The following is a 25,352-nucleotide window of genomic DNA, read 5'->3' as shown; positions in this document are numbered from 1 at the left end:
TTACCTCTCTTGTTTTGTTTACCTTATTTATGAGTGTATCTGTATACACATGTTAATGTCTCTGTGTACATAAAAATCTTTTATAATAACTCTGTGTTTTAATGTGCAAATGAATGACAATAAATCAATTAAATGAAAATGAATATATATTAGATTTAGAGATTGTTATCATTGATTCTGTAACATGTGAGCAGCCTTGTGATGTTGTTCTTGATTGTGACGGAGCTAATTTTATCCACTGTTAATGCTTTTGTGTAATCTAATCTGCAACAATGCTTCATGTTTTATTTGCTAATCATATGTTTTGTATGCAAAAGGTTAATCTCCAGAGTAACTAGTAATGAAAATTTCCCTCTGTATTACTTCAACATTGTGTAACTACTGTAATTGAGTAAATGTACCCAGTTATTTTTTTCCACTGATTCAATTTTAGATGATAAAAACAGGGCATTCCACAGTATGACACCAATAAATGATTCATATACACAGGTTTATGATGTTAACAATAGGAATGTGTTCACAATACAAAGTGTAAGGAGTCACTTCCTGTGTTAGTAGGTCCAAGGCCAAACTATTTTTTTCCCCTGTAGGAGTCCATTGATCTGTTATGAGAAGATTTTGCCATAAAGTAATGGCTCATAAAGGCATTTATGCGAATGCGTGTGTGTTTCTCTGTCTCTTGAGTTAGGTCAGGTCTTACATATAGTAGTATACACCCACTGTCTTAATAAACCCAGTTTTCTTTTGGTGCAACGTGACATTGAGAAAAAAAAAAAAGTTCAGGATTCCTTGAGCAGCATGCCTCAAAAAACCTTTGCAGGCCCCAGCAGTGACCTGCAGATCTCCTTAAGCACTGAGTGTATCTTATTTTTCTTTCAGGTGGGTCCACTCAGTCACAGCATTTATTCCCCTGAGGAAAAAGAGGTTGCGTGGCCCCTGACCAAAATTGTTATGTTAGAGTTCATATGTGGAACTGTGTTTTAAATGCAAGTTGCTTTCAAGGGATAGAGTTTTAAGAACAAGAACAGATGTTACCAGCACACTCTTTGGGATCCCACAAGCTCTCATGTCCATTTTTTCTTTTTTTTTTAAACAATTACTTTTGAGGACTCTTGTAAGACATTTGTTGATGTACTTTGAACAAAAATACATTTCCATGTCAATCTGCAACTCAAAAGCCAATTTGTTATAACACATTTGCAGAGACCAGGACGCTGTATCTTGTCAAACAGAAGAGAGGTGGGAGGTCTTTAAAAAGGGCCGTCTGTCAGCTGAGACAGTTAGTCTTGGTTCGAACTCACTCTGTGCAGGAGGAGCACATCAGGCAATACTTTGAAGAACAGCGCCACATGACGAAGTGTCAAATTTACTTAACGGGAAATTCCTTTCTGTGGAGTGGAACTGAATATATTAAAAGGATCTCTTTGCTTCAATGTGTGTGACAGAGGAGTCTGGTGTTTTCCATTGCCAAACACGTACCAGATGACCATCCTTGTGTCAACCCTGATTCAGAGCAAAGCTAAGGTAGGTGAGAACTTTTCCATATTCACTGCAGTAGAGTGTCCAACAATACACTGTAGAATGCAAGAAAAGAACAGGGCAGGCACATGTTAGCCTGAGTATGAAGTTTGATGCTTGATTGTGCAGTTTGCTGACCTACATAGATATCATGGACAGCATGGAGAAAGCAAATCATGTGATAAGTGACATTTGCATCATGTGCTCCTGCATTTGCCACATACCAGTCACATCAATAGTTTTATTAGATTACATTAATCTGATTATGTGTTATCATCAGTCATTAAGTGGGTTCCCAATAAGACCTGGTGGCTGGCACGATAGTCTTTCAGTTCACACGTAGCATCTTGTTTTGCTTGACTTTGTTTTTAATCTTCTCTGTTTCAAAGGCCACTTTTTCGAGATTATTATTTTTCATTTTCTTTTATAATCAGTTTTAACCACGATGGCACAAGATTTTTTTCCTTTCCTTCGGATCCCAGAAATCAATTTGCATGCACATATTCAGCAATTTAGATTAATGGTAAATCCTGGCATGTAACAGGTTCTGAGTGTAGTGAAGTTTATGTTACGTCATTTGAAAACCTAAACAAAACTGTACAGATCAGCATTACATGAGGAACAGACGACAAAATATGAAAAGAATACTTGTCTCTGGTGGCTTTCAAAGAATTCTCCTTTGTGTCTTAATACATTTCAGAAGTCGGCCAGGCAACAAATATATCTTGTTTTATTGTTTCAAGTCAGTGTTTCGCTGGCATCTGTCTGGACTGTTTGTTGCAAAAAGCTGCATCAAAATCACAGGTTAAATGAGTCAAGGGGATGATTATCAAGGAATACCTTCCTGTGCAAACATATTGCCCGCTGTGTGAGGAACATATGCTTGTCACCATGATTTAACCCTGAGTTGTAAGATTAGGTCCATCTGGAGCCCATTTTACTCTTACAGTTGCCAAAAGGTGCCTGGTAGCAGACATCATTGGCTACAGGAGGAGTCCATGCATGTTACTCTCTCAGGTCAGGCTTCTATGGTAGAGGGCACTATTTGACCATAACTGCAACTTATCTAACACCGGGGTGGGTCCCTCTGAGGTCACACACAGTTAAACATCAGTCACTAGTCGTGTCGCAGTAAAGAAGTGCTGCACACATTGCCCAAACCCGATACCCCAAACCCTATATTTCAACGCTATACGTCAAGGCCTGAGTCATAGAGCAGAACAGAATAATTTAAAGGAGTGGAAAGAAAGTATTTTTGTTACTCGGCTTTGCAGCTTTGCCCATGAACAAGAAGATTTTGGATGGAAAGGCAAGAACTGCTCAGATGCCTACTGTTATACTGTCATGGCAAAAAGTAGGAGGAAATTCCATTTTAGTTCGCTTTGAACTTTGTTTTCCTTGTAAAATAATTTATAAGAGAGCTCTCTTACGAAAGATGGTCACAGTTTGGGAGGGATTACTGAATTTAAGCAAGACTTCAATGGGGAGTGCACACATATTCAAATAGTTGAGGTCATGGTGCCACACTGACCTGGTTGAGTGGTGGTTGACAGTACTCTTTATATACTCTTTATATACATAAATGCATATTCTACCTGAGAAATGTCTACTTGAGTAATGTTTGAGCATTAGTAATGGACCAGTGCACTTTGCAGCTGAGTAAATGTCCACTGTGCTTGAACAGTTGACGAATGTGAAGATAATGCGTGGTCATGTCAGTTGCAGGTAAAGTGTCTGTGTGTACTTATGTTCCTGAGCTTCCCTCTGAACATGGCTGAGGTCCCTGGTCCATGCAGACACTCCATCACTAGGGAGCACCTGCTTACAGTCAGGCATCTGGTAGGTGTTGGAGCAATATTAGACACAGCTGTTGAAACTAAAGTAGAAACGTCAATCACTCCATACAGCATATGTTGTTTCTGCAGATGGATAACCAGTTGAGAAGTGGGTGCTCGATAACCTACACATTCATAGAACGGAGAAGTTTGGTAAGGTAACATTTGTTTATTGATACAGTTTCCTTTGGAAACCTTTGATTTAAAGTTTCCATTAATTGTATAGCACTTTCATGTTTATTACCTTGTGCTCTGATTACCCACAGAGCGAATGTTGCTTTGTAAAAGCTGCTTTACCCTGGATCCTGGAGCTCCTCACCACCCACTTCAAATATAGCCGGGGTTCAGTCAATGATGACTATGTTCAGACCCTGAGAACACTCATCCTCAACATCTATTCTCAGAAATGTGTGCCACAGATTAATGAAGAGGTCGAGGTGAGTGTGTGTTTCTGAGTGGTGCACTGGTAGTCTATCTCTCAGTGGGTCAAAGATGAAATTTTCCATAATGCATGGACATGAAACATGGAAAAGAAATGTGCTATGAGCAACTGCCCAGCACGACAAGATAAATCTTTAACACATGTGAAAATATTTAAGGTATGTGTCTCGGAATCTACCGCAGGACAAGCCAGAGAGTTTTGAGATGCTCTACAGAGGGTCTCCCTCAGAGGCACTGCAGAGGGCGTCAGAGGTGCTGTCTGTGTACTGGGAGCTGGTCACAACCAGTGACGCACCAGTAGACTGGAGATGCCAGCACGAATACACAGAAACCTTTGGCTCTACCACAGAGCCACCCACAGAGTCACCCACACATTTTACAGGTGGGAATCTCAATCTTCTGGAAAGTCCAGCGAAGAATTGAGCAGATGTCTGGAGCTATTGTGATCACAGATGTCTTGTCCATTTCTACAGACAGTTATGACAGAAAGTCAGTGAAGGCCTCTCAGAGAAGACCAGACAGAGATCTGTACAAGCTTGGCTTCATCATCACCTCCATCTGCGGAGGACTGCTGGTCATACTTACTCTCTACTGTCTCATCACACAAAAGGTACCGGTGCTTCTTTTTTATTTATTCTTACATTATGTTTGCCCTCATAAAGTTAAGCCATGCATTTCTGTCATATTGTAATAAAACAGGCCTTGGCAGCATGGCTCTTTACTCCGGGCACAATTAGCCCTAAATATTTGTTCTTATTCATTAAGACTAAGTCATGATCTTGACATTATTTATCAATCTTAAAAACTCTGTTATTTCACAACTGAATTCTGCAACAACCAACAGAGGGCTTTTATGCCCTATTAAAAACATAAAACAGACAAAAAGGTGTAAAACAGCTAAAGAACCCCATAAAATAAAGGCACTGAAACAAGCACAGCTGCAGGGTGTTCCTGGTGAAAACATAGATTCTTTAGAAAGCAATAATATGTTAACAGGCCTTGTAACAGCACAGTGTTAAATGAAAAGGGAAAAAAGCAGAATCATCAATTTCTTGATTCACAGCCTGGCCTTTGTATAGTTTTAGATTAGGTCTCTACACAGCGTGTTGCATGCTTTCTTAACACTTCATCTCTGGGGAAATCAAAGATGGTCACATAGGAACCAGCTCCTTGCTGTTTAATGAGAGTTATAAAGGAATCATACTGATAGGAAAGCTGGGAATGGTTTTGCTTTTGAGAAGAGTCTAAAAGTCTGGAGTGATGGTAAACAAAGCTGCTCTGTGGCTGTGTTTAGTGTTCACTTTGTCAAGTTAGATAATCTACATTTTATCCTTTAATCCTTGTGGAGAAATTTGTGTTCTGCATGTGACATAGATATGTATTTAGGAGCAATGAGTTGTCTCAGCAAAGTGCTTGGGAACAAACTCTTATTATGCAGCCATGGCTTTGGTCAATCATTGGCAGGAGTACTGCTAATGCTTAATATACATGTGATGCATTTGTTTTGTCTGGGACATAACTGTAGTACCTTCAAGAACATGCAAAGAGCACACAGAGAGGCCCTGCAGTTTGAAGGTGACAGGGCCAAACCAGAGAATGTTACACCGTGTTTTGTCCTTTCACAAATGTGCATCATGTTGAATGACAGGATAATTTTGATCACATGGGAGAACTGAAAGAGGCTTACATCAGCAGTGGAGCAAACAAGTATTTGTTTTTTTTTGTTTTTTTTTTTTTTGGAATGGCTCTTTTAAGATAATATGGGATGATTCTTCATCCCAGGTGGACACAATTATGCAAAAGCTAACCAAGGTAATCAGTAGACAAACAAGGCATATTCACCAGGTAGACAGGCAACATTGGACATCAGTGAGGTCGGGTTTTTTGGACGCCTATAAAAGAAAAACATTGCTTCCTGCCATAAACGGATCCCATCTTTCTCAGAGCTTATTGACTGCACTTTAATTCCAAGAACAGGCAGCTTGAGAAAGCAGGTGGGACTGAGCTATTGTTCAGGAAGTATTTATTGTTTACATCCTTGCTTAGCTAATTGCACGCAGTGACGTAATCCACGCAGCAGGGAAGGAGGGATGCTGTTTGGCTGGCATAGAATGCATGGACATTTATAGAGAGTAACCACATTAAAATGATTGATGAGGTAGTTGATAATAAGTCTCCACTCGTGGAATGCTATTGCTACAGCCTGCTAGCCACGTTTTTTCCTGCACGTTTTTTCTGTGACCTTCTCGTTCCATTTCCTTCCTCTCCTGCTCTTTGCCACAGAGTGTGGGTAAATGTTGTCCTCCAAACTGCCCCTCAAAGCCTAAGCCCTAAGTACTAAACCGTCTCTGGCTTTAATTAACATCATCTGTGTTTTCAATGAGAACGTGTGACCACAGAGCGATGCAAGGGCTTAAAATGCTGTGTGAGGAACTGGACAACATTGGAAATCACATGTTACTTGGCCCAGATGCATGTCTGTGAATATTCTGTTAAAAAACTATAGAATCAGCATGTTTGTGTCAGTTGCTTAATTTGTTCTGTCACCACAAAGCCTGGATTAGCATAGTTAATTGCCATGCCACGTTAAATTATTGTTTACACAGCCCTATCGTTTTTTTAATGGTTGTCAGCTGAATGAGCTGTGTAATTACAGTACGCAGCTGGTTTATTAAATTTTCTGAATATCTGTGCAAGAAGAAATCCTAAACAGTCAAACAAAGTAGTCAATGTAGTTAAATTTAGAGTCCTGTGCGAAGGCAGATGGTTAAACATTTTCTAGGCTGTATCATGATGTATAGGACGCAATCATTTGAGCCCTGTGACATGAAAATAACTTGGATGTAAACTGCTACATCTGTCCTTCTGCACACCTTTTGGGAAATATGGCAGTATTGATATCAAAGCTTTACTGGAGACAAGCCTAAAACTGCATGAGTGTCCAAACAGGAGCCAAACATACGGCTCTTTTTAGTCTCCAGAGCCAAACAAACTGCCTCTTTCAAAAGACCTGGAATTCCCATCACAACTGCACAGTTTGCCTTCAGTGAGAGGCAATGTGTCAAAATCCTAAAGTGCAACACTGAAAAGACTTCAAAAGATAGATTTATTTTGGCTGACATCATGTTCAAACTTCTTCAAACTGACCCTTGACCCACCTTGGGTCACCACCCACCATTTGAGAATCAAGATCTAGCTCTTCAGGGCTGAGACAAAATAACATAAACATCACTTCTTTTTTTTTTTTTCATGTATTTTTTGACTGCGAAACACTCACCCGCTATAAATTTGAAAGGTGGCTGTGAAAATTTTGCAGTCTTCTTGGTTGAGAAGATTGGACACTGTGGTGCAGCTTGGACTCACAGCAGTTAAAACAGACTCCAATAATGATAGTTTGGGGAAAAAATATTGAATCACCCATGGAGACCTTTCTCCTTCTTAAAGTGTTACCTTCTACTGCCCTCTCTATTTAAGCGTTCAGTATGTTCCAGCTCTGTCATATTTTTCCCAAATTATGGCAAAATACAGTTATTTATGTCTTTGCACACAACCCTGTCAGTTGCCCAACTCCTGCTCTTTCGTCTGAACTCTAGCTTGTTTTCAAGTGATTTAGTTAATTTAACACAATGTGGTGTTTTTCTTTGTCACTCACAGTGTAGTTACTCACCCCGTGTCTTGCTGTTCAATTTCGTAAAGTCTATTCTTTCCAAAACAGAAAATCCACAACCCTCACAGATCAAGATCTTACACAAACTCAAGGTGAGAACCTACTGACACATAAAATTAAAAATGATGAGGTTTTTTTCCATGTTCATTGAAGTCGTCCTAATGCATATGTTTGTCATCTGGATTAAAGCAGAGACATAGAGGACATAGAGATGGACCCATAATAATGTAAGTATAGTCTGATCTACATCAAGGTTCTATGGTTCTATGGTTAAACAGCTGGAGCCAGCAAAGACTAAATGTCTTAAACACCTGTGTCAGGCTTATTGTGAAGTATGACTACAGTGCATTGTATGTCTTTATATTCTTTGTATTTTTAGTGTCTTTCTCTCTCCTCAGATAGTAAAGAGCACATCACTGCAGCAGCAGATGGAACACTTGTGAAGCTGTATATTTTATCCATCCTGAAGTTTTTATATCAGTATCGTTTGTAATGTATCACGCTCACCTATTTAATCTGAAGCTTCGCTTTGACTGAAAGCACAGATGGACCTTTTTTGGATTAATATGCTATGTATATTATGTTTATGCGTTATCTTTTTGCAGATATCTTTTCAAGTTCACAAAAAAGTTCTATTTTTACACCAGTTATGAATGTTGAATAATGTGTCTCCAGTTGCTGCCACTTAACCAACTGTTTGTAATATGGTTTGCCAAACATTTCCACAAGTTATTTATTGGTTTGACGCTGTTCAATCACCATATTGATAATAAAAGCTAACAATCAACACTAAATCCAAAATATAATGCTCCCCAGCTGTCCAGCCATCAGAGCATTTGTTTATGAAAACAATGAAATCACATCTAAAGAACAGGTAATGGCCTCATTAAACGATTTAGGCCACACATTTTCCTTTATGAGGAGTAAGAAATGCTTTTATCCTTAAGTAAAAGGTCTTTCCCGTTGCTTTGGAAAGTGGTTTATTTCTCCTCATTATCAGTATACACTGCTGATCATTACACATTCTTCATGGAGCCAATTTTAAAAAAGTTATGACCAAAGATGTGTATACCAAGTTTTATTGCAAAACAGTATGAATAGTTTCTGGAGCATATTCTGTTATTGATCAAACACGCTAAACTGTTGTTACTGGCAGAGAGATGGAAAAACGATCTTGACAGATGCACAACAGTTGCTGCTGCAGCTTCACAAGAACTGTCTTGCACTGCACAGGGAATGACTGGATTTGGTAGGAATAACATGCTACTGCAGTTTACTCATATGCATGCATGACATTTAATCACGACTGCACGACAGCAGTAACTGGACGATACTGACAGGGAGGAGGAGAGCAGTGCACGTGTATACCGTAATGCTGTCATAACTTTCACACACATTCACCCAGCAATGGTCCAGGCTAATGTTGTATAATAGTAAATTTGCATAATGTCTGAGTGTGAGAAAATATGAGAATTCCCCACAAAAACATTTGTATGTGTCTCGGAGGTGACCATGTCAGTAAATTCTGTAAAAACATTCCCACATGTGATCATGTGTATGTGCTGGCTTCTATTTTGTCCTCTATTTTGAAGAATCTGTGTAGGCAGAGGAGGAGGAGGAGGAAAAAAACAAACAGCCCTACCCCACAGCCTCTGCAGGACCCTTTGCAAGCTATTAATACAACACCATCTATAACACACTTAATTTCACAGGCTACCGCTTATCAGTGTGCAAACCACTGTTGCACTGGCAGTAATCCATTCTTCATCCCAAGATACTGCTCCATTACAAAACAAGGAAAGTATTTCTGTAATTCAATTTAGTGCCTTTCTGCAGAGGATTAAAGGCAGCTGTGGAAGATGAAAAGGCAAGTTGTCTTCAACAATAAGTATGTGGGAACTGCCTAAGACCAGTTTGAACTGTCAAGAGGACTGCCGCCTTCTCCTCTCTCCCAACCTCTGTCTCGTTTAACTTCAAATTAAAGGAAACAGAACATGTTGTTGTTGCTAAAAATATATCACCGTCAACAGTTGGGGAGACAAATAACCTTGGACACTGCTTTTCCTTCAGATGCTGTAAGAGGTGGTGGATTCCTAGATGAAAGATTCACTTTACACAAAAATGCATAATTCATAGTTTTCTGACTAAGTCGATATAAACTGAGTCACATCAATTCACAGGTTAAAATTCCTAATATCAGTTTACTGGCTTAATCTGTCTGTCAAGTACATATTTCTGAGATCTACAACACAAAACACAAAGGCTCAGAAATTACAACCTAAAGAAATGTTTGAGTGAGTGAAACTCAAACTAAAACAGTAGATAACAAATCATACAGTAATAATCTTGAAACCAACATACAGTTAGCTTTGAATAAATCAGAAGCTCATTTGAAAAAGGAATACACATTTTTCATCAGTTATAGACCTTATCACATAACTTTAACTGTTTAATGTTGATGGAAACACAACAAAGTCTTTAAAGCAAAATTATTCTTAAGATGTAGCAACAAACAGTAAACTCAGTGTACACTGATTAACGTGACCTTGCCAAATAAAAACCATAATAATAATAATCATGATAATGAACATTGTTGCTGCTCAACCTACTGTTTTATCACCTTGTGCCACATGGTGGAGGCAAAGATCCAAACTGAATCTCACACTTATGACTGGCAGTTTCAAACAGGTTACTCTTTGCCAGACATGACGCAAGCAGGACTTGTTGTCATCAGCTACAACTTGTTTATACTTTGATTATTATTTTGCCAGAATACCGGATGTGACAATCTGGTTAGTTTGTTGAAAGGATGTCAGTCGTTGCTCTCTACCATCCATGCGCCTGTCACCTAGATACATGATTATACAACTGTGATATTTCCTGTTGACTAATAATGGAACTGTCTCAGCGTCTGGAATAATAACAGTAGCTCTCATAAAAGTTTAACATAACATTATGTCAAAAAATGTTTTGATAGAGAGGACAGTGAAAGATACAAGGTAAATATATGACAGGTGACAAGAAGTTGGGGTGTTACAGAAGATGCGACACCCTGGATGAGTCGAGACACATAAGTGACAAGAGATCAGGAAGAGCTACACATCAATGAAGGCAACACGCCGCAAACAGTAGGCGGCTTCGGCAGGAATGTCTCTGGCACTGATCTCATTGGCATCCAGACGCAGCATTCTCAGCTTGGAGAAGTTTGTCATGTCGATTGTACTGCAGAAACTGCTCAGGGAGAACTCTGAAAGACAAAAGAGGAGAGAAATATAACAACAACAAAAAAAGCTGGCTATGTGTTGTCTCACAGTCTATCAGTCTGTGAGTCATGTCTAGCAGCGACACATGCATTCACATCATGCATGCTATCAAGCCAAGCCAACTTAATAAATAAAAATGAATACTGCAGTATATTCCTCCTGGGACTATTAAGTACTTCTGTGCTAAGAGGTAACACTTGGCTTTCAAATGTATATATTGCAGCTATTCTGGAAGCCATGAAGTAATATTATTACATCAGTAAAAAATGACTCATGAATGACTGTTTGATAATACTCATTGTTTTTTCTGTAGTTTTCCATAAAGTTAATTTTAAACATTGTTTTACAGTGTGCATATATTATTGTGTATTTTTATTATGAACTTTGGTATTTCATTAAGTTTGTATTGTTTATGAGTTTCCTCATAAACAATACAAGAAGGAAGTGTTTGTGGAAAAGCCCCACATCAGGGTTAATGCAGTTTGAAAATCCTGCTTTTGCTGTCATCTTATGGTTGACATTCTTAAGGCCAACCTTATTAGTGGCAAAATGGAGTTAAAAGATTAAAATTAAAGTGCTGGTTTGGTCCCTCTGCCTAATATTATTAGATGTTTAAGCAGCATATTACTGTTGTAGCAGCTGGAGGTGGAGCTAGTTTGAACTACTTTATATACAGGTTTATAAACAGGGACACCAGAAAGGTCTGAGCGGTCATGAGATGATTAATGGGATTAGTAAAGAAGAAAACAGAAAGTTCTGATACACAAATCAGTTCGAGTCCACTTTTTTCTCTAATCTTTGATTTTTGGTGAGATATTGGATCATTTGAACATTTATGGAAATGAAACCATGTGTCATCATAATTTGTTGGAGCTGTTAACAACTCATAGACATGTGAATTGAGACCCGGACTCCACACTGCTTTTTGTCAAACAAATGTAGTGAGTAAAGGTACTTAGTCACTTTCCACCACTAAAAGAAGTATGTTAATAAATACAGTGACTAATAGCAAACTTAAACTGAAGTGCTGAAGTAGGTCCTGGGCAGTTGCATGGCCCATGAACAGTGGTGGCTTGTCACCATCGTCAGCTCTGAGTGTTGGGTTATAAAAACCCTTTAAAATGTTTAGGCTCACATATCCTAGCATCAAATTATCTGAACATATTACGTGACCAAAAGTAACAGGGATGTGTCCATACCTTTAATTTTATTGGCTTGTAAATAGAGGTTCTCCAGGTTCCTACTGACAACAGGGATCTTCTCCAGTTTATTAAAGGACAGGTCAAGCTCAACCAGTGTGCTGATATTGAAGACACTGGATGGAAGTCCTTTATCAGTCAGCTTATTATGAGCCAACCGCACAAACTGCAGTTTGGGATACATGGTGAAAAAGCCTGCTGGCACACTCTCTATGTCATTAAACTCCAGGTAGAGCTGCTGCAGCCTCTCAGGAAGGTTGTCAGGGACTTTCCTCAGCTTGTTTTTCCTCATGTCAAGCATGGTCAGCGACTTCAGTCCCTTGAACGCACCTCCAACATCCTCTATAGCATTTGCATGCAGCTGAAGGGTCGTGAGGTCGGCCATCCCCTCGAATGAATTTGGTTGGATTTTTGAGATCTTGTTGTGACCAAGTCGCAGGTCTGTGATGGACTTGGGCAAGTTAGGAGGCACACGGGTAAGCTCATTGTGATCCAAGAGGAGCCGGTCCAGGTTCTTGAGTTTGCTGAAGACGTTCTTGCTGATCTTGTCTGAGTTGAGCTGGTTCTGAAACAACACAATCCAGACCAAGTTGGTAGCATTGTCAAACACCCCATCCTGGATGGCTCTGATCTGGTTACGCTGCAGGTAGACGTACTTTATATGGGAGGGAACGTACGGAACATGCTGAAGGTTGCGGTTGTGACAGTACATAGCTGTGGGGAAGGCTGAGGGGCAGTCGCACTCCAGGGGGCAGTCCACAGCCTCGGCTTGCCAGCCGGCGTGCCACCGCCGCCCTCGCAGATGGGACAGCCATTGGAACTGGTTGTAACGTTGGCCGATACTCAGATCCACCATTCCCATAATAAGGAAGAGCACCACTGTCCTCATGATCACTAAAAAAAGTAATTTAAACTTAATATCATGTCAAATTTAGGTAGTTCTTGTTTACCTAATCCCAAGACTCTAATCACTCATAATATGAAATATTTTGCAGCTAACACTGCAGTACAGTGATGTAGCACTTTAAGACGGATGTATTCTCTTTGCTCCACTTTTTAAAAAATAAAGTAGGTACAGTTTACCTACCGGCTGCTTGATCAGAGACGATGCCTCCTTCCTTGCTCACGTCGCCTGTGTCTTTCTCAGACTGAGCAGAATGTGTTGTTGGTATAGAGTAAACATCCCCCCTCTCCCTGCAGCTGCAGCCCCAGCCACCCAGTCTCATTAGAGCACATACATTTTTCCACTTGCATGTTCAACCTACGCTACAACATATCACCTCCAGCCATGTCAATATCAATCCCATCTGTGAACTGGCACAGACATCTGCTTTTTAACAGCCTTGTTTTCCCTCACTGTGTCATGCCTTTTAATTAGCACAGTCACTCCAAGTGTGGCTTGAAGTTTATTGTTGTGGTCTGGAAGTTATGGAGCGGCTAGGGGGTTATGGTATAGAAAATTTAACAAACCAAACTAGATGCTGTAATTATGGTGTGTCACATGAAACAATACAGCTTAGTTATAGTTTAATATGTAACTCTTAAATCATGGCCTTGCATGTGTCTATGATATACTGCATGATTCAACATGTACAAAGTATGACAAACCCTGTTATTTGTTCACACTCATTCTCCATCTTTGCTTTCTCTCTTTCTGCCCGCTCCAGGTACTCACCACTTTTGTCAATTACAGTGTTCAAGCTGTGGAGAAAGTTAACATATGTTTTTGCTGGCGCCTGCATACAGAAGAGAGCCATTATCATCCTGCAGATTGTATTCAGAATGGGCCTCACTATTCTCGGGGGCTGGAAAACTGGGGGCAGAGTTTCAGGAATTACCTTTGTTTTCCCCAGTGTGCTTCCACTCTTTGAGGAAGTTCAAGGCGCGATGATTTGAAAATGGAATTCGTACAGTGAGTAATAGACTTTAATCACCAAACAATTACATCCCATTTGAGAGGAGAGGGAACCTGAGGATACACAGATGGGACTCTTTTGCATCAAGGACTTGGCAGATCTTTGGTCGCAAAACAGTCTTTGGACAAAAAAAAACAACCTTCAGACTAAAACTAAGACCAAATATGTAACAGTAAATATTTTTCAAAGTTATGTTATTCTGTTTAAGAGGCAATGCAAAGCAATGAAAATGCTTCCACTCCAATTTATTAAAGTAGCAGTAATTAGTGGGGGAAATGAACGTTTCCAGGAAAACTATTTTGATGTTGGATTTATCATTGAGTTATGATCAAATAATGTCCAAATCTGCCTTTAATCCACTTAATACAAGAGACATAAATATTTTGTATTTGGCAAAACATGTGAGTGTGTGTGTGTGTGTGTCTCTAAAAGAAAGTTTAAATTAAAACAGGACACAAAAAATCTAAATATTATCTTGTAATTAGAACATCATGTTTAATTCAAAACATTATGTGTGGGCGTCTTCCATTCATGGGTCCAAGTACAGACTGAAAAGCCTAGACAGTTCCAGTTAAATGACAGCACACAATAAATGTTCAGCCTGGAGCCATTCTGCTGTTGTGAGCTGTACCTTAAGGTAAAGCTGGAACTATTCTCTTGTCATGAGTGGATTTAATAAGAAACTACAGTTGGGGGGGGGGGGGGGGCTGTAATGAAGAAATTACGCTAATTTGAAACAGATTTGTGTATTTTCTGCATGGGAATGCTTTAAAAATGAGGACATGGGTGAGTGGTGATTTTTAAGTATGTGCGTGTAGCAAATCTAAAGGATTATACTTGTGTTTAATGTGTTTTAATGCAACTAACTTAAACTACACATTTAAAGATACTAGCTTCTTAGACTGGGGGCAGCCTTTTTGGCCATAGCATGGATTTCTTATGCATATTTTTTAAGAAACTGTTTAATGGATTGCCATGACCACCAACAGGTCAACACGTGTTGCTTCAGTTTGTGTGGAGCTGGAGACTGTGAAAAGCCCCTCAAAACTCCACACAAAAATGTAATCTGATCCATGCACTCGCATCTAACAAATGTCACAAATATTTTTAGATATGTCCATACACAGGAAGCTTTTTGAAAGCAAAAATGATCAGATTAGTGAAGTTGAAGATAAAAATCTGTACATAAAATATTCATATTATTCAGCTTGCTTTGCAAAATTGCTTTACATGTGTTCAAATTGCTGCCTGGTTAGCTCAGTTGGTAGAGCACGAGACTCAATCTCTCAAGGTCGTGGGCTTGAGCCCCACTCAGGGTGGGCCCACCACCCATAGGAGGTGCTGTAGGAGGAGGAGGTGGCAATCGCCCCACGACCTGGGCCCGGATCCAGACAAGCGGCAGATGATGACATGACATGACGTGTTCAAATTACTTGGTATTTGTGTGTGGATTGAAAAACGCATTTGTGAGGAGCTATAAATTGCCACAGTTCTCAGGTTTCACTTTGTAGCCTCACTTTGAGCTTTCCATCATCACTTCAAGAGTTTTTACTTGTCTTTTTTTCTTTAATTGTGTAACTTAGTTGAGGATACATGACTTGAATGATATGAAAAATGTCAACAACACGCAAAACCACAGAGAACATCAAGAGGTTTAATCCAGAGTAAAACACAGGATAATAGTGTTGTGCAACATTTTCCACTGAACTTGTCGTCACTACTCCCTTTATCTAAAAGTTTACAGCCATCCACTTTTCTTTCACACAACAGCCTTCATGCACTAATTTTAAACTACTGCTCTGGAGAAAATAAATGCTACAGAAGCGTGAAGAGGCCAGTTAGCAGCACAGTTTTGACAATGAATTCCAATCATCAACTGTTTATAGGCATAGAAAGTGTGATTATTGCTACACATAGCAAGCAAGTTTTAGAAGCTGGGCTACCACAATTTAGCAAGGAGAAATTACTTAATAAAACATAACAAAAGTTGTGCGGTTTCTGGTGATGGGGCATTTAATTAACAAATGTGAATGACGCTGGCAAACTTTCTCAACAACACCCTTGAAGTAAAAAGTCTGTTTAAATCATTTTCAACACAGAGAACACATTAACAGACCAAAAAATAGCCTATTAATCTAATTAATCTATGTGTTGCCAACAAAGCTCACTCAAATGTCGGACTAAGTATGTACAGTAAATCAAAATATTAAAAACTAGTGATAGGATGTAAGAGTAAGCAATAGTCCACATACAGAATACTTGCATAGAAAGAGTACTTAAAGCACATTTACCAAAATGCGTGGATGAATTTTATGTTCTTTCAAATTTTGAGAATCAAATCATCTGACGTTAAAAGAAAGAAATAAAAACAGCTAAAACATTACAAAAGCAATAACAATATCCAATTTCACTAAAGCTCTTCTTGAAAGCTTTTTTCCCCCAAAAAAAGTTCTCCATGAGTGTGTTTGTGAAAAAATTTTATAAAATCTTGATTTCACAAGGTTGGAGGTTGTGTGGCTGAGTTTTTAGTTTTCTTTCTTCTCTTCATGAGGAGAGGATTATTTGAATCTTCAATAGTTTTGATTTTAATTTGGTCATAATCCACTCGCATTGTTTGCAGGGCATTTGTCATTTCCTCCTAACAACAACAATGACAAAAATATCACTTTTATCAAAACCAACCAAGATGGAGTATGCTCAGTGTGCACATCGAGTTTTAAGTAAACATTATATGGCTTTGATTATTCAGTGACAGATTCAAGCTTGTATCTCAAAAACGGCCGTATATTGTCAAATTCAATCCATTTTTTTTTTTTTTTTTTTACCCAACCCCTGTTTTACTCAACCGATTTTTCAACAGATAAAAACAAATTAAGATCACTTTCAGTGCAATTCTTTTTTTCTCAGAAAGGTAAGAGTTTCAAATCCGTACGTCCAACAAAGCGTCTCCTACATTTTAAAGACACTGCAAAAAAAGTTACACACATAAACAGCACCAAGACTTACCTTAACCTTCTCCCAGACATCTTGTTCCTCGTGCAGAACACGGCTGGTGTGAAGAGGTGTTTGTGGGACTTCTACAGATTGCTGAAGTGGTGAGAGAACATGGTTAAAATGTTACTAAATCTCACAAACATCTTTGCAAACCAGCAGTAACTGGAACACATTCAAGCCTACTGGGAGCTTCTTACATTAATCCAGGGATGGTTTATGAACTCTGCGATGCTCATTCTCTGGGTGGGCTCAGTTTTCAGTAAGTGGCAGATCAGCTGTTTGGCTGCAAAAGGATCATCATCATTGTCGTCATCGTCACCATCATCATCATTGTTCATGTTCCCATTATAAAGAGCAATATTATTTAAAATCGTGCAGTAGCTGCAAATTGGCATTGGTTGTTACTGTTTTCAAATGTAATCAATCTGGTTGACGATTCCTATGAAAACATGAATTTTAAACAAAATTACAAAATCAGAATAGTTCTGTATAATACACTGACTGAAGTAGAGGTGAAACTAACAATTATTTTCATTATTGATGAATTAGGTCTCCAGTCCTGAAGGGCAGCAAATTGGCCGTAACTCGTCAACCATCATAAATCCTGATGGATATTTTCAGTCAGTGTTTGTGACTAGGCCTACCAAAGCATTTTGAACCCATAGGGGGCGCTCCAAATACCAAAACACGTCACTTGTAACACAGTGGACAGAATTTCAGCAGTTTTGGAGCACACTTTGTGATAATGAAAGTGTGTGATTGCTCTTGTTCCTTCTTTAAACAAAATTAAACTAGCTGGCGTGATTTTGCTTGTCTTTGTCAAGCCTGAAACCTGCTCTCTGCTGCTCACTGCTTTAATTTTGAGCATTTGAGCTGCTTCTTTCTGACAGGTGCAAAAAGGTTAGAACCAGCAAACTGCTGTTTATGGCTACATTTCGCTAATTATGTTTTTCAACATACTTCCCTCTCACCTTCCTCAGACACATCAGACCACTCTGGGTTGGGGAACTCGTACTGTCCAGTACATATCCGTCTCTTCATCCCTGGGGATATCGCCAGACCATGATGTGAGAAAAAAGGCGGGTATCCACAAAGTCTGTGTGTAAGACAGAAATGCCTGATGACAAGATGGATCCTATTAGCAGCAATCATTTAGAGAAGCTTCAGTGCGAAAAACAAGTCACTGAAAAATGAAAGCAGAACAAAACCATAAAAAAAGACAACACACTGATTGACTTACAGAATATACATAATGACACCCAGAGACCACATGTCACAAGATCTGTCATACTTCTCTGGACCAAGAACTTCTGGAGCTGCAGGAGTGTCAAGAGAAATTATTTAAATTAGACAGGAGAAATCACTTCTGTTTCACATTAAATGTCTTTGATAATTCTATGAAAAGACAGATGACTGCAAAAACACAGGTCAGTGAAGGAGTGTTTATAGGATTTTCCAACCATGTCACAGGATGTAACCTCTCATAACTCACATCAGTCTAGCCACTTTCCACAGGAAGTCTACAGATTTTTTTTTTAATGTTAAATTTCCTCAGGGAAAGCACTCAATAAAACAACTGGGTCAATTTAAGTTTGAAAAAGAACATGGCAAAAATGTGATGATTCAAAATCTGTTTTTTAACAATGTGACACTGTCAAATTCTAGAGACACTCACAGAACAGTATGTTTTGTGCAGTCCCAGGACAAATAATGCTTTGCAATTACCAAAAGACAACGTTTAACTAAACTGCATTAAACACACGCAAAATTCCAGATTTCTGTCTTGCGCACAAAAATGTTTACAACAGAGATTATCCTGCTGACACGGTTTCTGCTGATATGTGGCCATCACCTAATCATCTAATCTCACAGGAACTCAATTCAACTGGGCGTTAGTCAAAGCAAAAATGCATGTTCACAGCTGTAAAACGCCACAGGGCTCACGTAGGAGTGATGAATAGAGGAGGTGTTGTGAAACAGATAATCAAAAACAGAGGATACTGGGACAGCTGAGACCAGTCTGCAAACCATCCAGTGAAAGGAAATACACTTATTCACTTTTTTGCCAAGAGTTACGAGAGAGGTGATCAATACCACTCTCATATCTGTACCGTAAATATGAAGCTACATCCAGCAGCATGTTTGCACTGCAAATATAAAGTTAAAAGCCAGCAGCGAGTTAGCTTAGCTTAAAATAAAGACTGGACTTTGGGAAATAGTATGTAAATGCATACAGTCTAATGCTTCGACCTCATATAATAACTTTCAAGATTACATGTTCTGTGGTCTTACCAACATAATAGGGGGTAAAACATGGCGTTGCCAGTGAGTTTAAAGTGGTAATTTCTTTGGCAAACCCAAAATCAGTCAGCTTGAGCAGAGCATCTGGTCTTTTGGAGGTGTAGAGCAGGTTTTCTGGCTGCAAGAAAAAGGATAGAAAGATTTTTGACAACAGAATTCGAATAACCATTGATCGACCACAAGAGAAGAAAATAATTAAGAAACAGAAATAGAATAAATAGCACTTAAAAGAAACCGTTTTCACAGATTAAGATTCTCTAATGTTTCTGGCTACCTGCTGACACAACGATGCTTACATTATCTTACATTATATTACGATGAAGTTCCCAGTTTAGTTTGGCCAGGAACCTCTGTCACGTTATCTGGGCAAGTACGTCATATAAATAAGCTTCGGTATCTCATCTGGTGATTCCATTCCAATGGCATTATGCAGGTTGGACTTAGACCAGCAATGTAATAAATCTCCAGGACAATAATGATATCAGATTATGCTGTATGATACATACAGCACAGAAGAAAAAAGGAGTGGTGCCTAAATCAGTTACTAAATCAAGATACAAAAAAAAGAAAAACTTTCAGTGTTGGACTTGGTCATGGAAACAATTGTTTTTTTTACCATTAGGGACTGTCTCTTTCAGCAGCCATTCATTGTTCAGTTACTCTACATATGTAAACAATTTCATGTTCTTTATGTACAGAAGTCTCAAGGACCTTACTTTTATACCTCTCTTAGTTCTCATTTTCTCCTGATTGCACCCTTTGACTTTAAACGTGGGCTCTTTCACATGCACACGATATCAAATTGTCAGTAAACCATAAGCATGAGGGAACAATAACAGTTGTACTCACTGCTTTTTATTTCTTAAGAATAATCTAACATTTCATCCACAAAGAACAGTCCTCACTTTTTGTTTTCCACTGCGTCTACTGTATCTTAGATTATGTCAAAGATACAGTACACACAGTGAAGTATTACCTTGATGTCTCTGTGAGCAATATTGATGGAATGCAAGAAATGTATGGCTTCTCCTATACTTTTCATGATGTCTGAGGCCTCTGAATAACAAGGAAGCAAAGGGGAGAGAAATTACATAGACAATAGTTACTACAGAAAAACACAGATGAAACATAAGCACAGTCAGCAGCACATTTCAAGACTGCTAACTTGATTTCGCTTTAGAAAGGATCATCTCTTCCTCCTACCTCTCTCTGTAAATGCATGGTTCCCTCTGTCTTGGATATGACTGAATAATTCACCCCCATCCATGCTGAAAATGAAAATAAAACAAAAACAAAAAACAAAAACATAAACATTATGAGTATGTAAAGGTATAGGGCTATGTTCATTTTTTTACTCTTTGACATATTAAGTTTCTTCTGGCAGCAGAGGCACAGGGCAGTCTAAGGGCTACATATAACAACGAGAGTAAAATCACTTCCATATTTTTACTTATGGAGTTGGAATCAGGCTTCAAATGCAGTATTATCATGCTTAGGGCTGTCTTCAAAATGATGAAAAAAGGAAAAAAAAAAAAATCCCACTTGTTGTCTGAACCCTGGTCAAAAACCCAAAGATATTTAGTATAATATCACATAAGATGAAGAAAACAATTTGCTTGAAATAGTGAATGTACATCATATTTGTTTGAAAAACGTCTTTCAATTAATCAGTTATCAAAATAGTTGCCTACTAATTTCCTGCCGATTAGTTAATCAAATAGTTTCAGCTCTGATCGCACTACTCTTCCTTCATTATTGCCATTCTAAATCTTGCACATGTAATTTAATTAAGATACAGCTAATTGTACCATTTTTCCCACTTTCTATTTCAAAAACTTTAAATTATTTTCATTAACACAGTAACCTGCTAATTAGACCTCTAAGTAAAAAACTACTGATCTAAATCTACTGTAGCTGCCAATATTCCACAACCACGTGACTACAAACTCAGCCTTCACCTCAGTCTACTCGCTTTTATTGTTTGCAGTCAGGAGTATTGAGTCATGTCATCACATTGATCATATCATATCCAGCTTCAAGTACATTTTTCTGCTCTTTCATATGTGATGGCTGAAGACATCAGATAGACGCCTGCCTTATTATATTCTGGACAAAGCGGCGTCTGTCTGCTTTTTATTACTCTCTACCCTCAAGCATTCTGGAAACTACTCACCTCAGTTGGTGTGCATTAAAAAAAGAAGCTGGCTCCATCATCAAGCACAGCAACTAATACAAGCCACAACTACTAGGAGCCATTCAAAGGTGAACAATGTCCAGAGAAGGAAATCTACTTTTGTCAACACATGCTATCACTTTTAAAGACCATACAAACATTATTAGCTAACACACCACTCCATCACAATGAGGAGGCACTTCCTGCCCTGGTAGAGATTTTCATAAACATCTATGATGGGCACAATGTGGGGGCAAGGGGACACCCTCCAGTGAAGCTCCACCTCTCGTCTGGCCTCTGGACAGTCCTGCAGCATCTGAAAAACACAGAGAGAAAGAAAACAGCACAGAAACGAGTAGATCAGAAAGCACGGTGAGAGTTCAGTTCTAAATGTTGTGTAAAGTTGTTGCAGCTGGTAATATGAGCATATTCTTGTTTGAATTTAGCTAAATTAAATACCATTGAGGGTTGATAAAGAAATAAGATAAAGATCCCATTGCTTTGATCTTTGTTTTAAAAGCAATTATGGGGGTCAGGCATTTCACCTGTAAAATTAAATGCAGGAACACTTTATCCAGTTGCAAACGGAGCTGCTTTAATAGTTAATAGATAAAGTGATTAACTTCAATTGAAATAAATTATTATGATAATCTAACAATCGTTTTAGACATTTTTTAAGAAAAATTGCCAAACATTTGCTGCCTTAAGTTTGTCAAATGTGAAAATTGGATCCTTTTCTGAATGATACATAAACCGAATACCTTTAAGTTTTGACATCTGAAGATGTAACCTTTGGCTTTAAGGAAATTATAACAGGCACTATTCACTATTATGTGAAAATTAATCAATAATCGTTAGATGCGACGCTGGTTGCAAATCAGCTTTGTACCGCTTATTACCACCACAGATGAGTGACTCATTTCCTTTAAACCCTCATACTTACAATTTTTTCTACATCAATCTGTAGAAACCTCATGGACGTTACTTTCACAGTCTTCTTTGTCAGGAGACCTCACACTGAGATTTACTGTGGTACATTCACACACACTTCTAAAGCGTTAACACAATGACTCACTTCATAGGGTGCAAAAGGAAGATGATGGATGGTTTACTGATAACTCTTGCCCTGAAGAGTCAGAGCAGGAAGGCAACACAATGTATGACTGTATGTTTCACTACATATTTATGATATGGACACTGTACATTTATGTCCACTTTAAGTTAAAACTCAGTCTGGTTTGTTTTAAAAAAAGTTTCTAAAAAACTATGCTCGGCCTAACTTTCGCACTAAATACCATATACCTTTAAACTGCCATTGAAATGGATGGATCTATAGCAAGAAAGCATACCTGACAAACGCAGTTTCAAAACTAGAAGGCACACAAACAGAAAAATAGGTGGGAGACACTTATTTTCATAACTTATTTTTCATAAAAACATTTAGCATTTGAAGTCTACACAAATATAAAGCTCTCCAAAATATTCAGAAAGAGAGACTCAATAATAATAATCACTATGCTCTTTTCAAACAAAGGTGAAGCAAAAATACTGGTCATTCATTAGTTTCTTCACTTTGTTTATCCATTTTAAAAGACCTTCACAGAGTAATAAAAGCCGAGAGTGTGCTATCTGCATGACACCTTGTCCTGCTGTAGCCCACCGTACGTCATAATCTCTCAGTCATCTCAAGCCTCTGGGCATGAAGCTACTTTTAGACACAGGCATGTTCCCCTCTCTCTTTCAGGCTGGCACCATTTGGATAGGAAAAGTCTCTTCTCTTTCAAAACAGACACCTGAATATGGCAGATCAGAGGCCAGAGCTAATGGACAATGTATAATTTACAAGCTCTGGAACAGAAGTTAGAACCTGAAAAGGTCATCTGTTGTGTATGGACACATAAATTCCAGAAAATTAAAGGGTTCAAAGAAAAAAAAAAATTACAAATCACATGTCATGCCAACGGTGACCCCACCTCTTGAACTCTGGAAGCTTTCAGCTCCAACTCTAAATACTGCCTGTCACTCCAAGCAGAGAAGTCACTCTATAGTTGGACACACATCACACATGCCTCAGGAGTGACTAATTTATTCCACAGGAACGCAGCAGGGTAGTTCATTTATCTCTCCCTACTAGCCGAGACTCAGACTTAGGAGAAGGACCCACACTGTGCTGAGGAGAGCAAAGGGGAAACAGCGTATGAGAAGCAGATTAGAGCCAGGCATCCGTTAACCTTCAGCTCAGCTTGATGCATTATGAGTTCTTGTCTTTTCTTTCTTTGTCTAGTTCTGAGAATGTGACAAAAAGCAGAGAAGCTCAATGCACAGAGGTTGTAAATCAGTAATAGCCACACTTTAATCCTGTGTACGGCACACGAAAATCCTTCTCTATTCACAGACACATATTTTTCACTATAGTTTGACATTACATGACCCCCTATAGACAAAACAGTCAAGTGATGAATCGAAAAAATAATCAGCAGATTAACCGATGATGAAAATGATCATTGGTTGCAACCCTTCATAGCTCAGTTCTGTGCAATCTATTTCAAAATACTGGATTTGACTTTTTCACTGACCTTGAAACTAAAATTAGAACTCAACAATCCCTCTCAGAGCTCAGACTCTGATCTCTGTTATTATTTGCAAAAACACAGTGACAGCTGAGCTCCAGGTAGTGTTAGGTGGTACCAGTACCCAATGTTTAATCTCTGAAGAAGACATCATAAACCTCTTTCAACAGATAATCCACAAACCTGTGGTAATTTGTGGTCATAGAGAATTTGGCTCATTAGGTCAAAATCATACCACATTAAGGCATGCAGCCTTACTGTTACTTATAGAGACATGCATGGAGTATTTCTAGTATCACTGTCTGTATAATGTGCAAGATTGTGCTAAGGCTTTTGCAATTGCCAGAGGTCATGTGACAGGTTCAAGTGTGCTCACCAACTCACCATGCGAGTCTGAATGAACTCAAACACATCTTGATCCATTTCATGAACCAATATCAAACATCTAGAAGGAGATGGGTGCTTACATGCTACAAACAAGATGCTGCCTTTACAAATAAATGACGGTGCAGATTAGATTTCAAACTCTCCAACTGTATGACTCTAGGTAAATGCACACCAGCACAAAAAAAGCGTTAGTTCTAATCTCTCCATACAGCTGTCAATTTCATATTCAGGTTACCCATATTATCACACAAAATCAGTGAGATTATGATAACAACGTGTTTACCTTTAGTGCATATTTTTCTCCACTCTCTTTGTGGAATATTTCCAACACTCTGCCATTTATCCCCATCCCGAGCACCTGACTTGTGACACGGTAATCGTCTGTTATGACATTTCTTCTCACTTGAAGAGGACTGTTAAAAGGTTTCACGAACAATTGTGGGAAAGGAGCAGAGTTCAGGTTTGTCTGCTGCTGGATCGGGAAAACCGGCTGGTGCTGTTTCGACATGTTAACTAACGGCAAGTCATGAGTGAGACAACAGGGTGTCCAACAGGTACGTTTCTTTCTTGTCTTCTCACTGCGAGTCGCTGTCTTAGCGGGATGTGACACCTGACAGCTGGCTCTTGTCGTCCTTCTGTGATGTTAGTCCACCGCTAACGGGACAGCTAAGCGGGACAGCTCTGACTCAAGACCTCCACAACAAGTAGCTGGACCGGCCGGATTGCTGTCCAGAAAGTCCGCTTTCAACTGTGATTCTTGTCTCACAGCCAGACAGTTTGGCCCGGACTTCACAGCGCGTAAAATCACTTAATAAATTAAATTACATAAATAGGATTATCATTTATTGGATAAACAAATGGCCAAACTTCCGGGCTGAAATGGTGGACTTTAAAGCAGCATCTCTATCCAACGGCCGGGCAGGGGCGTGCCTGGGACCTGGTGGGGGTTGTAGGTGGGGTGGGGTAGGATTGCTCAGCTGCCGACTCAAACCCCCCCAAACTCAGGAGTGTTGGGTAGCCTGAAGACTGCAAATGTATCCGAAAATTTAGAGGCTGAGTAGAGTTGGAATTCATTAAGCACTTTGTTG

At 39.0% G+C, this 25,352-nt stretch overlaps 3 protein-coding genes across 8 annotated transcripts; 1 reads left to right on the top strand and 2 right to left on the bottom strand.

Moving 5' to 3' along the window:
- The first annotated feature begins 1,302 nt into the window (after positions 1-1,302).
- Positions 1,303-8,961, top strand: csf1b (colony stimulating factor 1b (macrophage)). 5 transcript variants are annotated; one of them, XM_041055713.1, is made up of 9 exons: positions 1,303-1,524; positions 3,244-3,357; positions 3,444-3,506; positions 3,620-3,790; positions 3,978-4,176; positions 4,268-4,404; positions 7,510-7,553; positions 7,654-7,688; positions 7,860-8,961. In XM_041055713.1, the coding sequence occupies exons 1-8, from the start codon at positions 1,483-1,485 to the stop codon at positions 7,682-7,684; spliced, it is 801 nt and encodes a 266-aa protein (XP_040911647.1). In that variant the 5' UTR covers positions 1,303-1,482; the 3' UTR covers positions 7,685-7,688; positions 7,860-8,961. The 5 variants fall into 5 exon arrangements, with proteins under 5 accessions (XP_040911647.1, XP_040911636.1, XP_040911628.1 ...); XM_041055702.1 differs by having other exon boundaries at positions 7,651-7,688; XM_041055694.1 differs by having other exon boundaries at positions 3,238-3,357.
- A 963-nt stretch (positions 8,962-9,924) lies between these two features.
- Positions 9,925-13,230, bottom strand: fmodb (fibromodulin b). The gene is given in 3 exon segments (XM_041055641.1): positions 9,925-10,708; positions 11,924-12,817; positions 13,011-13,230. Coding segments are annotated over 3 exon segments (1,266 nt in total). The 3' UTR covers positions 9,925-10,556.
- A 2,249-nt stretch (positions 13,231-15,479) lies between these two features.
- On the bottom strand, positions 15,480-25,161 carry LOC121193395 (MAP kinase-activated protein kinase 2-like). Of its 2 annotated transcripts, none has more exons than XM_041055654.1 (10): positions 24,548-25,161; positions 21,484-21,623; positions 20,338-20,402; positions 20,111-20,190; positions 19,126-19,252; positions 18,074-18,149; positions 17,805-17,950; positions 17,031-17,116; positions 16,846-16,926; positions 15,480-16,477 (listed from the first exon to the last, which is right to left on the bottom strand). In XM_041055654.1, exons 1-10 carry the CDS (start codon positions 24,770-24,772, stop codon positions 16,334-16,336), a joined length of 1,170 nt encoding a protein of 389 aa, XP_040911588.1. In that variant the 5' UTR covers positions 24,773-25,161; the 3' UTR covers positions 15,480-16,333. The 2 variants fall into 2 exon arrangements, with proteins under 2 accessions (XP_040911588.1, XP_040911597.1); XM_041055663.1 differs by having other exon boundaries at positions 17,805-17,929.
- Positions 25,162-25,352: the final 191 nt, after the last annotated feature.

Source organism: Toxotes jaculatrix, chromosome 2, assembly GCF_017976425.1.
Source record: "Toxotes jaculatrix isolate fToxJac2 chromosome 2, fToxJac2.pri, whole genome shotgun sequence".
Lineage (NCBI taxonomy): Eukaryota > Metazoa > Chordata > Actinopteri > Toxotidae > Toxotes > Toxotes jaculatrix.
Note: the sequence above shows the minus strand (reverse complement) of the source record. Positions and strands in the feature narration are given on the sequence as shown.